General features: G+C 42.3%; 1 protein-coding gene across 2 annotated transcripts in view; it reads left to right on the forward strand.

Moving 5' to 3' along the window:
• The first annotated feature begins 338 nt into the window (after positions 1–338).
• Positions 339–13,098, forward strand: part of ITPR1 (inositol 1,4,5-trisphosphate receptor type 1) — a 167,338-nt gene continuing 154,578 nt past the window's right edge. For both annotated transcript variants that reach the window (XM_059823204.1, XM_059823205.1), the window contains exons 1-2: positions 339–430; positions 4,203–4,273. In XM_059823204.1, the coding sequence (XP_059679187.1) occupies positions 339–430; positions 4,203–4,273 (163 nt within the window). The remainder of the gene's footprint in view (positions 431–4,202; positions 4,274–13,098) is intronic.

A 13,098-nucleotide genomic window follows, 5' to 3' on the forward strand; every position in this document is an offset into this window, starting at 1 on the left:
TCTCGCAGGTGGGATGAAACGGGTCGGTGCGCCTGGGCTGAAATGGCTGTGAGCGTCTGTTGGGACGAATATGGCTACCCGTGAAACGTTCCTACGCCAATGGGATGCCAATAGGTGCTTGGTTTCCTCTGGTTTATTTTTCTAAGCGAGCATTTTGACACGCTGGGTTTTCTTTGATACATGAAATTCCAGTGTAAGGATTCGTTCAGTCATTCAAACAAATGGACAAACGGAAGCGAAGGGTCCTGTTGTTGTAACCTCCGGTAGCTTATGCTGGGAAATTCTGCCAGATAAACAGTAACATTGTGCTTTATTCTTCTAGGGGCAGTAAGCCGGAGATGACTGACAAGATGTCGAGCTTCCTTCATATTGGAGATATTTGTTCTCTCTATGCAGAGGGCTCAACAAACGGATTTATTAGCACTTTGGGGTAAGAACAGCTCTTCTCTTGTACTGAAAACATCTGTAAGAAGGACTAGCAGAGCTCAGCTAGCTATCCTGAGCCTGACTCCCAGGAAGTACTGGGTAAAGCAAGGCAGCTTTATGTACAGATTTGGCCCTAAATTTAAAAATGGCCTGAAGCTAATATGGCAAGCTGGATGTCGGGAGGATGGAGAGTGTATCGATGGCTGTGGTGTGGTTTTGATGTACTTGGTGGGGAGGAAGGAGCTTGTCAAGTTCAGGTGTGGGTAGAGGGAATGAATGCAAGCAAAAGATTTTCATGTTGTTGTCTGTCCCGTGTCCATCCGTGTGTCCCGTCCTGTCCCTCCCTGCCCCCCCAGTCAGGAATGAATAGGTCCCAGTGCAATCTGCTGATTGGAAACAAGGGCGTAGCATAGGCAATGTAAGTAGTTTAAAAAGAAATAAAATTAAAAAAGAAGCCCTGAGCCAAACCGTTTATATACCGCTAACTCACCACTGTGACTAGTTTTGTCTTTTCTTACAGTATTTGAGGTTTCTCATACCAACAAAATTGTACTTCTCCAGTCAAAGGAGAACGTGTTTTGAATCTCCGGCTTTGCCAATGGCCAGCACCCCGGAGCCGCGGTGGCAGCTGTGCCATGCCGGCTCCTGCCCCCGGCGTGCTTCCCCACAGAGCTCCTTTGCGCTTTCTTCTGCAAAGAGATCAGAGTAGGTGCTCTGTAGGAGAGTGCCTCTTGAGCGCTAAGAAGTGTATGCCACTTCGTTAAACAAAAAGTAGTTGTTCACGTAGGAAAAGGAAGAGTTTGCAGAGAAAAGCCGTGGAATTGAAATACAGCTCTGACAAGCAACAGGGTATGTTTTATTCTGCTCGACTGCTGCTGAGGAGAAATCTCCCTGAACATCAGAAGCTGGCAGTGGAGCTGTGTACTGATTTGGAAGACCTTGCAGGGGGCTGGATGAGAAGCTCAAAGAGCGCATCTGCCACCTCGTTTCAAAGCAGGGAGAAATTAGAGGGAAGGAAATGGCATGCATGACACATTGCTGTGGTACTTCAATACTGAATGAGTAGCAAAGAAGCAACCAGGAAGCTTGATGATATGGTGAGTGGGCACGCACACAACATGCTCTTTCTCATTTCCAGTAGCCGTAAGGGCCTCAGGGTGGGTACAGTGACAGCAAATTTTTTGATGCCTACTGTCCAGATGCATCTGATAACTGGAGCTCCCAAGCAGGGTACAAAGACAGCATCCTGGTAAGTCTCTCGGCAGGAAATAATGGGCTGGAATCTCATCTGAGTGACTCCAAACTAACTTGTAGGTTTAGTCCTCTAGCTATTAGGATTCTGGAAAATAAGGGGGCAGAGAAGGAAGCAGACACTGAAGATGCACCATGATCTATTATAGGAAAGAGAAGAAAATATGGGATGCTGCCAGAAGGGAAAGAAGGTATGATAAAAGCAAGGGATGTAGTAAGTAGGGTTGGTCGAATAGTATTTGGCGAATGTATTTGACAAATTTCCCAGGTACTCGTCAAATATGACATGTACGCTCTGCAGTATTCGATCAGCTGTGTAACTGGCCAAATACTATCTGCTGAAAACTGGCGAAACGAATTGAGCGATACTATACATTTGGCTATTTTTTTTCTTCCTAGTATTGAAGCAAGTTTGGCAGTAAATAATTCCAGAACAAGTAGAAAGTTGTTATGTTATGTTTAATCCCATACAGTGCATGATGAACATTATGCAGTGGCTGTGGCTTTTGATGGCATTGCTGAGCAGATATTTTTCACCATGGGTAGTCCTTTTAGACATTACAGGCCCTAAGCACATGTATTTTCTTGGCTTGATGACATGTTCTCATGGCAGGTCTAAAGATCCCTTAGTGTTACAGGCATCCTCTTTGATTTGATTAGTACTGTTTTAAGGTAACTGCATTATATAATGGCCACACATCTTCTGAGCCTAATTTAAGCCAGAAATCCCAACTGCTATGTGAAACATGAAATGCATTATCATCTTAATAAGCCTTCATAATCAAATTAGTTCTGTCCCATATTTAATTTAGTCTTTGTCCTGGAGAAAATTAAAGAAGCAAAGGAAAGATTCAGTGTAATTGTACTCTATACCATGTGGAGTTTTGACAGTCTTATGTCATAACAATGTGTAATGACTTGTTCATGTGGTTAACGAAGGTTGAGAAACAGATACCACTATACATTCTAATGTCGTTCTAAATCTTTGAAGAGTGTTCCTATTTAATATTTCTATGACATGACTGTTGCTTAATCAGGACTTTACTCTTGCTGTTTCCCAAACTCAGTGCTGTCATCATTATGATTCCCCATGTACAATATATCCTCTTTTGTGTTTTTCACCCTGAAAATTTTTTTCTTAGAAGTTTGGGAAGTTCCTCTTTACTTTCAATTTAATCTCGGGATGAGAGGGATATATTGCACTGAGATTATCTCTGTGTGGGATGATCAGAGTAACCCATTTGACTTGATACTTTTTTGGCCCTTTGTTCACTAGAAGCAGGTGTTTCAGTCAGCTCAAATATTAGTACTACCATTCTTGTTGGAGCACATGTATGTATATAGAATACTGACTAGGGAGAAAATCCATGGGGAAAAAGCAATTTACTCTGAATGTTTGCATATGCAAATTTTAGATGCATAGAACTGTTGAGTCCACTTAATCTCTCTGATCTCTTAATTTTATGCACTTCATTATTTTCCATAATTGTTGTCTCAAGATGCTCCCTGCATGTAACCAGCCTCTGCAAGGAACAACTCTCATATTCTAGGTCTCAATCTTTCTCAAGTTGATTCTGCATGAGAATGGACCTCTCAAACCTTTAAGACCTTGGAGTTTTACTTTCTACTTTTGTGTAGAAAGCCTCTTTGACAGATTGGTTTTAAGGGGCCAAATTGAGTCATTTTGGATCAAATCAGAAACTACAAAATATTTGATTACACCTGCATTTTCATGGTTTGGAAATAGTGTTTGGTAAAAGTGCAATTCCACGTTGATCCAAGGCATGCTAGTGGGGCAGAGCATTGGTGACTGGTGCATCTTAACTATTATTTTTATTCTGTGGGATTTGAACTGACCCTGTGGGGTTTTTGCCAATGCGTGTTCACAGGAGAAGCTCTGTCCTGGCATTCCCTGTTGGAATCCCTTGGGTTCACTTGTCCAACTCACCTCCTTCCTGGGTAGAACGGGAGGGGTCCCTTGACTTTCCTTGTGTTTATGACTGGTGAGCAGGAGGGTGTATTTATGCCTTCCTTTCTCTTGGGAGTCAATTTTTATTCTGGCAGTTATTGTTTCTGCCTTTTCTTAATACTTGAGGGGCCATGGGGGCAGTGTCCAGTTTGCATAGTTGTCAACTTTTCCTGTTCTCTACCCTTCATATAAACACATTTGCAACGTTATTCAAATCTGTCCAAGAGGCAATAATTGTTCTAAGGCTGCCTCTCACCTAACTAGAATATGGGCTGTTCTGTCTGCACCTCAAGGAGGGGACATAAAGATGATGCAGTATACAGGAGCAATGACTTATTTATTGTCCCGCCTATCCAGGAGCATAGCTCTGGGCAACAGTAAAACTTAGCTGCATGCTTCTTAGAAGGATTTGGCATAAGTTGGCATTTGGGGAATGTCTTCTGCTGAAGTGGCCACTCGGATAGAATATTGCAAATAAACAACTTTGGTTTTGCTAACAAGGATGTAAGCAATTGCAAGGGAATAGAATCTCACTTTACTTCTCATTTCTTTGCAGTCTTGTGGATGATCGGTGTGTTGTACAGCCAGAAGCAGGTGATCTTAACAACCCACCCAAAAAATTCAGAGGTAAGTTTATTATATTACCCTTCTTGTTGGAAGGTGGCCTTCATTTTCTGCAGTCACGTGTTTTTGACCTCCACGCTATTTTAGCGTCATCTTCTTCCATGAAGGGCAACTCAAGAGGAAAAAAAAAAGTATGTAAGTGTGAATGTCTTGTGAAGTGAGTTGTGGGATGTAAAAAGAATGCTTTGTGAGAGGGTGGGGATGGGGTTGCCAACTGAGGTTGTCTTTCAGATGTGTCCAAGCTTACAGGGTCTCTAAGTTTAATTTCTTTTTCTCCATACTATCATACATGCCATTTAGTACCAAACCTATCTCACAGAAGAGGAAAATGAAAAGGAGCGAATGTTTGTAACAACTATTGTTTGACCTCGTTCGATATTAACTACATTTGACTTTGCTTTCGTTCTGCCAGGAAACTTATGCTTAGTGATAAGAAATTAATGCCTGCTTCTTTGCACAGTTTGGCTAGGGCTGATTTGTTTAAGAAAAATCTCAAACAGCAAGAGAAGCACTAACTGGGATTTTGTTTCGAAAAACCTTATTGAGTTCTTGTTTTTTCACCCCTTGGTTGCACCTTTTACCCAAAGGATAGCTCAGCCAAATAGTCTAAAAATTTGATCTACCTTTTATTGCTGTTCTCAGATGTAGCAGCAACTGCTTGTCTTGTTTTTTTGTTGGATAAATCTTGTTTCCTTGGTTATGCTTTGCCTTTATCAAGGGCTCAGAATTACCGTAATTCTATTCAGGTTTGGCCAGAACTGCAGGTGATTGCCCTTGAAAATCATACAGCTTCTGTACTGATGGTTTTGTTTGCTGTTGTTTGGTTTTCTGCCATGGCATGAAGCTGTCTTGTATCATGAAACTCTCTTTTTAGAATATTGCTGCAGTCTGTGAGTTCTTGTTGGTTTTTCTCCCTTTTTACTGGAAAACTAAATAGCTGATGATTCAAATACTTGAAGAGGCAACCTGGGGAAGTTTTAGCATTCAATGTTAAGCTCTCCAGAAAAAGAACACTGGTGTTACGTGAACGAGAGTCCTGAGTCTAGGCATTTCTTGACGTTAAAATCGTATGAAGGAATAAAGCCAGATTTGACTGAGACTGCTGGGTGTAGGGGAGAGAGAGAGAAAAGAATGAGAAAAAGGCAATTCTTCCTAGCACAGTTTAGGAACTGCAAGTACAGAGAGACATTTGTCTGACATAAAACATTGTGGTTAGACATTGTAAATGTTCTCATATTACTTATAATTTATACACGGAGAAAGAATGGTGTGAACCTTTTCCAACCTTTGTAGTTACTTCTCTAAAGCTTTCATGGGGAAGTTTATGCTTAATGGTAAATGGCAACAGAAGTCATAAAATTTTAGCAGGCATTTCTGTTATTTATACACATGCTTTGTAAGTGTAGTCTAAGATAAAATGCTTTCCGCGATAAATATGTTCAGAAGAAGTAATAATGAAGTTTATTGCACCATCTTCAACACAAAGGGAAAATGCCCCTTTTTTATTATGAAGCAAAGGCACCCAGGGGCTTGTCTGGGGTGCTGTGCGGGAAGTCTCCGGCAAAGTCAGGAACTGCAGCCATGTCTCTGCAATCTTGCTTGGTGTTTTTATGACTCCTTGCAAAAATACCTCCCTAGCAAATGGAACACAAGGTCTTCCCTAAGGGGCATTTATCCAAACAACATTTACCTCTGGGATATAAAGCAACCGTGGGCATCTGGTGAATGTAATTCAGCAGTCCCAGTATCACACAGAATCACTAAGGTTGGAAAAGACCTGGAAGATCATCAAGTCCAACCACCAACCCAACCCCACCATGCCCACTAAACCATGTCCCACAGTGCCATGTCCACACGTTCCTTGAACCCCTCCAGTGATGGTGACTCCACCACCTCCCTGGGCAGCCTCTTCCAGTGCTTCACCGCTCTCTCAGGAAAGACATTTTTCCTAATATCCAGCCTGAACCTCCCCTGGCGCAACTTGAGGCCATTTAGTTTTGTCATACCTGAGATTTAGTCTTCATTGCCTTGGGCAGTGTCACAGGTACAGCAGATCAGTAGCACAAGGTACCTCTAATACAGCAGCAGCGTGAGGTGGGAGCTGCTGTGGAAATGTTCTAGTAGCCAGTAAACTTTGCGCACGGTGCCCACGTTTGTTCAGTCATTTCCTGTAGTTCATACTAGTCATCACAGCCGACAGGATCACTGCAGTTGGAGGCCTGAGAAGACACGCGATCTTGGTTTGAGTTCGAATAGGTGTAAAACGCTGGCACTGGTAACTGAGAAGTAACTTCTGAAAATCTCATTAGAGCAGGACCAAAGTGAATCAACTGTAAGTGACTTGCATGACAGCTTTGCACAGTACTGGAAAAACGCCTCTATGCTATACCCTGGTTTATATCTCTGTGTGAATCCTCTTTCAAACGAGCTGTGCTTGAAGGTGTCCAGACGCAGGTCAGTCAAATCTGAAGTCGCCTTCTGGGAGGAACACTGAAGGTGTGACTTCGTGGCCAGTCTCGAGGATCTTGCTTCGGGTGGTATTTTAAAGAAAGGTAGTTCTAAGCTTCTCTGAGCAGATCTGTCGTCTGTGGGCAGATGTGAAACAGTTGTTAATATAACTTTCATGCTTAATGAAAGTGGCAAGAGATATCTCGAAGCAAGATTCACTGCTTAGATATGCATACGTGACTCCATGAAAATGCAGTGTGAAACTAAAGCGTGTATCTCCAGTAGCAGAATTAATCCCTCCTGCTTTTTCCTTAGCCACGGGTGTTTCAGGTTTTGAAAAGTCTTGTTGCCTAGGCTACGCTTCATCAGTCGCATCTCGTGGCAGCGGCAAGGCCCTGGTCTAGAGGGTGGTGGTCTTTCTTTCCTTTCTACTTTAGACCCTTGAAATACAGCAGAGCTGCTGTGCGTGACGCAGCGGTGCCTATGCGCCGTCCTTCCTCCCGGAGAGAGCCCCTCTCGTGCGGAAGGCAGTTGACGGGAATACTTAGCCGTGAGTACGTGCTCTCGCGAAACGCGGATAACCTGCTTGTGGTGTGAAAGTAGTCCCTGCCCGAGGAACGCCTTTCTAAAGCGAGCGCTTGGTAGCTGAAACGGAGGTGGGGTTTGCGTGCTAGTAAGTCACTCCTTTGAGAAATGTTGGCCTCCATTTGTCCTAGGGAAGATTCAGTGAGGGAAGCATGATCTGCGCTTGGATGGATGGGGCTGGACAGAACGATCTGCAGCGGCGCGGCTGGAGTCGGAGATGGGAGCGATAGAGCCTCTCAGTCTGCTCGGAGGAAAACGTACAGGGGTATCCTGAGGACACGAGGGCTTGCTCTGTTGACAGAAGTTGTGGAAAAAGTAGGCTGACAGATGAATCTGGTGGCAGGGGAGCCCTGAAAGGGGGGAAATGCAAGAGGAGGCCGAGAGTAGGACAGGGTAGAGTTCAGATAAGATTTGGAGTGTGGTGTAAAAGTATAAACAAGACACTAGAAACAAAAAACTGTGTTAGATGGAAAAAAACTAAGTGCCTGAGTTGGAAAGAACTCTAAAGAAAGGTGTTCGTCCAGCAGCCTCAAGCTGCTATGAGTGTTTACCCATAGTTATTTCACATACTAAATGCTGTTGTGCCTCTAGGTCCTTAAAATATTAGTTTGATCACGTGAAGGTGTGAAGGCTGATTTTTTTTTTCTTCCTTTTTCCCATCCCCATCAGAAGTAGATCGCCCCTGAAGTTAGTGGTTTGAGGTTGGAAGGTAATTATGGTCTATGACATTTCAGTAGATGTTTTTTTTTTATTCTGGCTTTTGAATCCACTTTAGATAGAGGATGAGGTGGTTTGCGGGTATTGGGTTTTTTTAATTACAATGTTTCTCTGGTCTTTCGTGTTTTCAGCTCCAACTAATTCAAAAGTCCTCTAAAACTGCCTTGCAAAACGTTAAAACTTAAGAGTACGTTCATTAGGGTGTCTCTTTTTAGAAATGTTAGTATGAAAATTCTTGCGAAACAGTGTTTTACTTAACTGGTCTGAATATACTGTGTACTGATGAGATTCCTGGAAAAAATCCTAGTTGTACGAGTCTCCAAAAAAAGAAAGAGTGTGACAGTTCCGTGGTTCAAAGCAGTGCAGATAACAAAAAAAAGATATTTTATGTATTTTATAAAGCTGGAATTGCTGCTTTAATTGCCGTCTTTGAGTACGACTGTGCGTCTGAATAGTGACTATAAATGAACATCCTTTTAATATGCATGGGTTTATGTGGAAAGTATGAACTACAGCTGACCCTCTAGCTAGGCTAAAAGCACCAGTGTGTCGTTAGAAACCCTTCGTACTCAAACGCACAGAGACAGATAGCTATTTTGCAAATGAAAGTCAGCCCTAGCGATAGGGGTGAAGCTGAAGCAGGGCCCAGGCTGAGAATTTTGGGGTCTAGCTGCTGTTTCTGTGCTCTGTTAGTTACTTTGTGCTTTCACAGAGGTTTTATTTGTGTTCATTTTGTATTGGGACGTAGTGCTGCGCGAAGCCAAGTGTGTTTGCTTAGTGCAAGACGCTGCTACTACACCGAAACAGGCTGTCTGACAGCCTTCTCAGGAAATTCCTTGCAGTTCTTTATTTGGGATGCAGATCTGTCTGCCAGGGATCCAGAGGCTTTGCAATAGCTGCATGAAACGCAGGGAAAAAGGGCACTTACCGGGTTAATTCCTCCAGCAGCTCCCTCCTCCCTGAACATTGTTTTAGTAGTTGCTGGGCAACACTCTTTTTTTGGCAAGATGTTCAAGGAATGAACCCATATCTTAGACTTAAAATACCCTCATGGTGAAGCAGAGGATGAGTAGTTCAAATTCTGTTCTTTTGATCCTAATCCATACTGTGTGCTCGTACTGCATATTCCCTTCACGAAGCCTTCGGTTGGGCTTGTCTGGTGCCATTAGGGGCTGGCACCGAGGGTCTGTCTTTGAACTACAGGTCCCTCTTCAACACAAGAAATTACCTGGGCACTCCGAAGAAGCTTTAATATGTAAATATATATGCATTTAAAAAAAAAAAATCAAAAATCTATATAAGCACCCCAATTCTTTTGACGGATTTCTCTCCAACTTGCACTGTGCTCAGCATTGATGAAAGTCAGTACGCTTCTCCCTAACAGAAATGTTTTGTAGCATGTTTTGTTCTTCATAGCTTTGCCATCAATGACCTGAAGCCTATACACTACTGCTGTGTTTAATTTGAAGGAACCCATACAATTTATGCAGTACTGATAGAGGCTATGGAGTTAGATGATGTGTTGCATACGTACAGGATTATTTAGCCTTATTTAGCCAATGCAAGCTTGTTTATAGTTTGGCATTAGAACTGAGATTAAAGGAATTTTCAGTTGAAGGGTCACATACATAGTTTTCCCAAACACTTCAGAATATTAAAAAACAAACTAAAACAAATATCCAGATTGCTTTGCCTGTTACTTTTGGAAAAATATTAGCGGCATATAGAAGTGTACTTCCGAGGTAGTAAGGTAGTTCAGTACTGTCCCCTGTACTCATCAAGAAGAATTTTTTTGCTGTATAAGCCTTTAGGTATCGTGTGTTCGACTTCAGATAAGCGTGTAGCCTCAAATCCTATTGCTCTCTGTATGCTCTCCATGCGTACTTTTCCAGACCTACTCTGGTGAAAGCAATTATAACAGCTCAGATTGCTTTTTAAAATTTGATGTGAAATAGTCTGAATTCTATGACTTTCTGCACGTATTAGATGAGTTCGAGTGGGTGTTTTGCAGAGGGTTGAGGGCATATTCCTGGGATGACAGTGAGAAGAAGAGGGGTGATAGACCTGGGCTGCATGGCCAAGTTTAGGCTTCTTTTTCTCTTTGAACATGGGGTTTCTAATTGCTGGTGAAATGTTTGGGTATATTAATTATTAAGGTGCCTAGATTCCTTTAAGGAATATTTAAACTAATGTCTCTAATGGCTTTTTTCACTCTGATAACTATATATTAGCAGATAAAATAGCAGGATTTGTTTTTCATGCAGGAGGCAGAACTTCTGAGAGTGCTTGAGTGCTAAGTTCAAAGCTTAGCATGGTGATCTTGAAGGGAAGTAAATCGCTTGCAATAGAAAAGTGACTCCTTTTCAGTTTTGAGATGTCCAAGACAGACTAAAATGCACTCGCTGAATACCAAAAGTAGGAAGTGGGGCAACAACAGTAAACACCTACTTAACTAATGGCTCTGTTTTTCCAAAGAGCCAAATGCCATAAAAAGAAAAAGATTATGTTTCTTAGCCCCTTTTCAAAACGGGTACTATAAGATCATGGTTTAGTCTAAAATCAAAAGAAACTTCAGGGTTGGCACAATGGAAGAGAAAAATGATAAAAATACAGTCTAATGCTGGGCATGTAATTTCTTTATTTAAAATTGAAGCATTGGCCATTTTGTGTAGGAAGAATCCTTCAATCTTACTGAATTAGGATATAGTTATAACATCCAAAATACATTTTTGCTGCCTTGTAGAGGAATCCTTTAGTATGATTCTAAGTATTTATAGAACTGTACTAGAAGACTGCCAACTGCTAGTACGCATTTGAATTTGATGCCCTTTATACAATGAAGAAATCCTGAGCGCTGTCTCTAAAATGTGACTCTTTAGCCCACTGCATCCTACGTACAAGCAGATGTTACAGACAATTGTCACCATGGCATTTAGGTGTTTCGAAAAACCGAGAAGTCAGAAGCGTTGCACTTTCATGTGGGTAAATGTGCTTTGTACCTGCTGAAACTTAGAAAACCCTGTGGGAGAGGGAGTCCTAGTCAAGAGTTGCTGCACCACTTAAATGAGCACACCCAAGCCTCCTTCCCCTCCGCAGGTGAGACGGTAGGCAATGGACACTGCCTTCTCTGCTGGCCCTTGGTGACTTCAGAGGGACATCATGGAAACCTCATCTCCAGACATTTTTAACCACAGGTTTTGTGGTAGTGCCAGGACATCAATGATTACTTATATGGTTTGCTATCTTAGCAAGCAGAGGAGGAATTGGAGCTTTCCCGTTAGGAGCGCAGCGGGAGAACAGGTCTTACACTCTAATTTGCATAGCTGCCGTGTCCTGTAATTTATTTAAATGTGCAAAAGTAGCTTGCATTGCTTTGAAATCCAGTAGTGATTGGATGCAGGAACCAAAGGGAAGCTGTTTTTTTACACAGGAAGGTAAGTATTGTCATGGAGAGTGAATCGGAAAGCTGGTTTTATTTAATTTGCGATGTCTATTGCAGTGTGGTTCCTTACTGGCCTGTTAAGCAAGACAAGTTTGTAGGCCGGTTGGTAGCTATGCGTGCTGAAGCACCAGGACATCCTAAAGACAGCCCAGCTCCATGATGCCGATGTGTTTTGCTCAAACAGTGGATAAATGATTGGCTAAATAATTATTGGTTTAACTGAGATGGTTTAGCATGGTTTTGCTGTGTCGTAGCGGTGGGGTACCAAGACTATAACGGGAGAAGTCGGTATGGCACAGATGACAAGAGTGTCTATTTAACTTGGCGTTAAAAGGTTGTTGACACTGAACAAGAGGAGGAGACAGGTCAGTTTGGGGTACGAGGCACAGGCTGTGAAGACTTGGCTAGGCTGCATTGGCATGCTGGTCTGTGCTGAGGGTGCTGTGGTCAAACAGCTGCCTGCCAACTTCTGGTTCTACAGTGCTTTCATCTTGGATGTTCTGCATCTAGATGAAGGCAGAGCAAAACCGCTTTGAAATCAAAAGTGGCCATTAATATGCATAGCTGGAACACTGTATGAAAACCGCAGTCTGTTGGTTCAGGTACTGCAAAAGAATGAGGGGGGACTTAGTTGAACTCCTAGTGTGAAGTTTTATGATCTGTGCGCTTCGTTTGCCCATCTAAAAAATGTGGGTAGTAATTGTGTACTGATGAGACACACTGGGCAGGACAACAGGGAAATGTGCTGGTGTAGTGACCGTGTCCTAAAAATGAAGAAATAAGCAAAGTGCTGGTTTAAATGCTCATTCTTTTTCAACAGCTCTCACAGTTTTAAGCTTTTTCCCCCGTGGAAAGTTCAGGGTATTTCAGGTAGGATTGAGGGAGGGATTGCCAAGAAGCAGTACTTAGCTATTAAGTAGAACAGTGCTGTTAATAAACCTAGCCCCAACCTTGTAGACAAAAGAATACTGTGGCTTTGTTGCCATAGTTTCAGTGCAAAATCTGACCTTAGCTACAATAACATTCGGTTAGAAAGAACTAGCTAATCAGTTTTCTAAAATTAGTGTGTTCCCTAGTACATAAGCCAGTATGAACAGGATATTTAATGAAATATTATACTTAGTCACAAGAGCCCAAGGGAGTGAAATGCCTTGATGAATTGTGGGAGTGGGGTGACATTGGTGCATATCTTTTAATATAGCAAAGTTATTAAAATTTGTGGCTTGCTTAATAATGTAGGGTAGCTCAACTGTTGTGTTCTTCTGTGCACTCAGTCTACTTCGCTCTATTCCTTTAAAAGCTCTCAGAGTCTCTTCTGTAAGCTGGGAAGACTGAGATCCTGGTGAGTCTCATCAGTACGAAGTACTTCCAGAAGACCTTCAAATAGACTTTAGAGCTGCTGTTGTGCTTTTTGTTAGTGCTGCCTGAGGGCTTTGCAGGTGAAGGAGTCTTACTCGTATAGAAGGATGCAAATACTGAAGCAGATGGATAAAGCCATGAAGTTTGTGGCGAAAAAAACCTGTGTACGAGGGGAGCAGTCTCCCAGGTATTAGGTACTAGGCAACTTCAGATTTTTGCCGGTTGCCTGAAGTGCTGAGAAACTTAATGGAAAGATTCAGAGAGAGGCTGGTTGGTA

Source organism: Gavia stellata, chromosome 12, assembly GCF_030936135.1.
Source record: "Gavia stellata isolate bGavSte3 chromosome 12, bGavSte3.hap2, whole genome shotgun sequence".
NCBI classification, from domain to species: domain Eukaryota; kingdom Metazoa; phylum Chordata; class Aves; order Gaviiformes; family Gaviidae; genus Gavia; species Gavia stellata.